We start from the raw sequence: 4,802 nt of genomic DNA on the forward strand, positions 1-4,802 counted from the left end.
TGATGAATGGCCAGATATATATCACAGCAGATGGCATGCACATGCAAACGTTAAGAACTTGTATCTTTACTGCAGCCAACCTAATAGCCAACCCATTGTATGAGCTGATTTTATTTTTAATTCTAAATGACATGGCAATTGTATGCAACTAGCAGGGCTAAATTATTAGTCTTGCTATGAGAGCTTCCAGATTTCAGACATAAACCTCATGACTTCTTTTTAGCGTGAGTGTTGCTTTAATTAGATCGACCTCCTCAGGCACATTCAGAAGGTTAAAGAACACTTTTTGCGCGATAAAATTTAAATAATAAAGTACTTATTTTGAGACTAATTAACTACGCTAAAATATGCTCGTCTACTTTATGGTATTAACCAATGCCAGAAACCTTGCAAAGGCAACATAAGCTGTATCTAGTTATCGCAATAACACAAGGGAAATAAAAACAAAAAATGATCCTAATGCACCCAGCAACCGTGCACACTTCACTTGCGTGGTGGTGGCCCAGCCAGTTTAGCTCCACGTCAGCTCCTCACTCAACTGAGGTGGTGGGCCCCACCACCATCACCATTCTCCTCGTCACACATCCATCCACCCATTCCCAGCTCACCGTTGCCCAAGCTTAGAGAAACAGAGCAGTGCATCGTACATGAACAGAGAGAGCATCTGAATCTTCCATCGGGCGGCGGTCAGAGCGGCCTCCGGTGGTTGGAGGAGGCCATGAGCACCACCATGGCGACGGCGAACATGAGCAGCATGCTCGCCAGCAGCGTGTACGTCCGCCGCGAAGACCGCCGGTACTCGCCGAACAGCACCACGCCCCAGAACGTGCTCACCAGCGGCAGCGCCTGCACGGAGTCCGCCGCCGCGTACCCCGCCGCCTGCCCGGCCATGAACGTGAAGGCGTTCCCGAGCCCGCACACCAGCCCCGCCAGCAGCGCCAGCCACCGGCCCTCGCCGTCGCGGAGGTACGCCGCCACCGTGGACCTCGGCACGCCGACCATGGGGCGGTAGAGGAACCACACGTTGAGGGCGACGCTGACGGCGAAGCAGGCGAGGGAGAAGTAGAAGAAGGCCGTGTAAACCACCAGGTGCGGCACGCCGGCGGGGAGCGTGTGCCACTGGTCGTTGGTGGCCAGGTTGAACGCCGGCGTGAAGAGCGCGTAGAAGACGCCCGCGAAGACGACGATGCCGAGGCCCAGCAGCGTGTGGGAGCCCAGCACCTGTGTGGAAGGGGTTCAGAATCAGGGTGTGAGCAAAGCAGGGGCAAAAGACACTGAACTTCAATAGAACAAATAAACTTCCGCTCTTTTTTGGAAGATTTCAGCTTTTTGCCAATGTTAAAAGAACTATATTTGAACTTTCAGTGATATGTATGAGTAGTACTCTGAAAACAGAATTTGCACCTACTTTGATTGACCTCTTCTCCTCGAGATGAACCAGGAACTCTGCAGTTCCGGCCTCTACTTTCTCCAGTTTCTGTGTATTCTCTGGTGCATCCAGCTTTGCTTCTTCAAGGTCCTTTGGCCCCTCTGGCAATGAAAAGCATCAGATGAACAGCTCTATACTAGATCATTTAAGTTTACTGAGAAGAGTGGGTTCATTGATCCAACTGCTACCTTTCTCAAGGAGGTGTTTGGTGAGATCATCATATGATGCAGTGTTCCTGTGCAGAATTTCAGAAGATACACTTTACTCAGAAGCAGGTAAATTACTGGCAATAACGCCATAATAAAATGGACATTTCAGCGCATAATACTCTCGTAGCACTAAAACTTTTTGACAAAAATATAAGCCTAAAACTTCAAACTTTTCAATGGTATAACTTAGGCAAAACTTTCAACAATCGCAGCAGTGACTGAAAGTGACAAGAAACTGTACTACCTAGTGTTTTTGCTGTAATTGGCCAGGGACTTAGCCAGCTTCTCCTGGTTGTCGGCAGCATTGGAGTGGTGGACAAGTGACCCGAGGATCGCCGCGATCAGAAAGCACCCGACACCGGGGAACAGGACCTCCGCCTTGTTGATCCGACCGTCGAGAAAGTAGTTCAGAGTTGTCCCTGGAAGAGAAATTCCAGTGACATGATGGTGTCGTCAGGTTCCGAACAATTCAGGCTACCCGAGCAGAGTTGCAGCACCAGAATTCCATATGCATTTACCTATGACAACCTTCAGGCTCGACGCCATGACCTCGGTGACCGAAAGGCCGACGAACGCCCAGCCGTACTGCGTCGCCAACGTGCCGAGGCTGAGGGTGACGCCGCCGACCGTCGCGAACAAGACTGAAGGCCAGTTATTCTGCATCGTTTGAACTGAAAGGTCACAACATTTTTTTTTCACCGCACGAGATGCTTAGCACAAGATGTTCCTTGCTGACAAAACCAGAGTTTCAGAGTATGGAAACTGAAAGTGACTTCAGGTCCGATGTACTGAAAACTGAAAGTGACAAAGTAGTGTGCAAGGGTTGGATGGAATGGAAAGTCACCTGAGTGAGCTGGGTGAGGAAGTTGGGCGTCTCCGGCGTGTCGGGGCCGATCTGGCCGAAGGTGAGGGCGATGAGCACCGCGGCGAGGAAGTTGGTCACGGAGAAGTCCAGGAAGGTGTGCTGCGGCAGACGGCCCCGGCGCTCCAGCACGGCCAGGACCACCGGCCAGGTGCCCAGGAGCACCAGCGCCACCGCCATCAGGCAGATGGCGCCGCTAATGTCCTTCACCAGGTACATCTTGGCGTCTGCGCCGGTGGACAGGGATCAGGGACTGTGACGAAGACGGCAGGATCACCCGGCCTGATGGTCCAAGAAACTTTGTCAGGCATGCATGAAGTCAAATTGTGGAAGATGTTAAGAACAACAGTGTCGTTGAGCTGTCCAGAAGACAGGCTAAACATGGATTGTCAACTAAAGAAGCCACTAGCCCACTACACATTGTTAATTGAGAGGAGCATCTGGTTTGCAGATCTATCTATCTTATGAATTCCGCTAGAAAAGTAAAAACAAATAAATGAAGTCAAAATGCAACCATCCAATGGAACTGCCCTTTTGTCTCGGGAAAACTCTGGAATTGCTCAAGAAGCCAAAGGAGCTAGATAGAAACGCTGAAACTCTGAATCCAAAGTACATGGAATTTGAAAATTGCAGAAGGAAAGTATAAATTCGCAGTTACAAGCTTACAGCTCAAAGACCGTTCAAGACACAACATATAACTGTAACACAGAATATTTCTCTTTCAGACATGACCTTCAGTGCTCTAAAAGCCACTCTGAAGAGCGACAGGGAAAAGGCTTTGCATGGAACAGAGCAAGAGGTAGTATAAGCATCAGAGATGGGACTCTGAATCTCTGACTTGACAGAGAGCATTTCTGATCCAAAGAACTTAACTTTCGAGAGGTAAAACAGTTTCCCAACCATGAAAACCGACTGAAATTTGAAAACCGAGCAAAGATCCTGATGAAACAGCAGGAACACTGACAGAGAAGCAAGCAAAGGAACCGGAGAGCAAGTCGGACGGAAGGTAACAAAAAGTAATCTGAAAGACATGCAGCATACCAAACGGGAAGGAAGAAATGTTTGGAAGCCCTCGCAGCTTTGGTTCTTGAGCTCCCTGTCAGCCTGTGTCTATGCTCTATCTATATGCGGGAGTTAGGCTGGTAGTGTGTAGGCCTACAGGCTATACTAGTATTTGTGGTGTGACTCTGGAAGCTTCATCAGCAGGGAGCTGGGAGCGACCGGATATGTGATGAGGAGAATGGAGATTGGGAGGAAGGAGCTGGCGTGGGCCCCACCCCAGCCAGTTCACCAACCGGGTGACGAGGATTGGATCGAAATTGCTAGGGCCACCCGGATGTGGGCTGTGGACACCGCTCTATTATTGCTCACGCCCAGCCAATTCTTTTTTGTCGCATCTAGGATGAATCACGTCAATTATAGGATTTAATTATGTCTCTTGCTAAAAAGGCTGCGTTCTAGTTGCACCAGGTGGTAGCAAAGCATGATTTGGCTTAGTAATTATTTACCGTTTCATAATAATTAGTACTATTTGCGTTTCAAAAATTGGAACCGATTTAGTTTTGTCACCAGTACTTCCTTTTTGGCTTTGACCAAGGATACGCTATAAGAGCTTTGCTCCCGTGGTCCCTTCCATAAAATTTGCACGCATTTTAAAGCAGCCAGACAATTAAATTTATTTCTTTTTCGTCTGGGTACATTTTGGACCCAGCCCTACCCGTGCCCTGAACCAGCCCGGTCCATGCCCGATCTAAAAACCCAGACCACACGCCGCCGGAAAAAACTGCTCCATCATCCCCGCGTCTTCGACCTCCGATCTCTTGTTTCCGTCCTCCTCCGTCGCCGGCGGCTGTCCTGCGCATCTTCCCCTACCCACCACTCACCGGTGGTAGCACAATGGCTCCCTAATGATTTTGTTCCTCGCCATTGGCCATCCCCTCGCGATTTCTCCTCGCCACGCCGAGCACAGGCGGGCGGGCGTCGGCAGCTCTGTCTCCAACTCTCTGATAGCGGTGGCATCCGTTGTGCCCACGGGTTTGAACTCCCTTGTCAATTCTCCCTCGCCATTTGTCTCCAGTACTAAATGATACAACCCTGAGTTTTCCATATTAATCACTTAATTTTAATTTCAACAATCTCGTGGATGGTAGTTTGTGATGCTGCAAGAAGATTGATTTTTTTCCCGGAAGTTGCACAATTGCATTAGTGAATTGACAGTGACATATAATGGGAGATTGTGTATCAGACTCATGCATCTAGTTATTTCGTGCCATTCATAAATCAAGTGGAATCCATGCCCGCA

The 4,802-nt window shown here is 49.2% G+C and overlaps 1 protein-coding gene across 1 annotated transcript; it reads right to left on the reverse strand.

Moving 5' to 3' along the window:
* Positions 1–274: 274 nt before the first annotated feature.
* LOC112887774 (ureide permease 1-like) lies at positions 275–3,703 on the reverse strand. The gene is made up of 7 exons (XM_025954041.1): positions 3,542–3,703; positions 2,483–2,782; positions 2,157–2,295; positions 1,883–2,057; positions 1,618–1,664; positions 1,409–1,530; positions 275–1,221 (listed from the first exon to the last, which is right to left on the reverse strand). Exons 2-7 carry the CDS (start codon positions 2,717–2,719, stop codon positions 688–690), a joined length of 1,254 nt encoding a protein of 417 aa, XP_025809826.1. The 5' UTR covers positions 2,720–2,782; positions 3,542–3,703; the 3' UTR covers positions 275–687.
* Between the last annotated feature and the right edge of the window lie 1,099 nt (positions 3,704–4,802).

This window comes from Panicum hallii, chromosome 3 (genome assembly GCF_002211085.1).
Source record: "Panicum hallii strain FIL2 chromosome 3, PHallii_v3.1, whole genome shotgun sequence".
In the NCBI taxonomy this organism is placed as follows: Eukaryota; Viridiplantae; Streptophyta; class Magnoliopsida; order Poales; family Poaceae; genus Panicum; species Panicum hallii.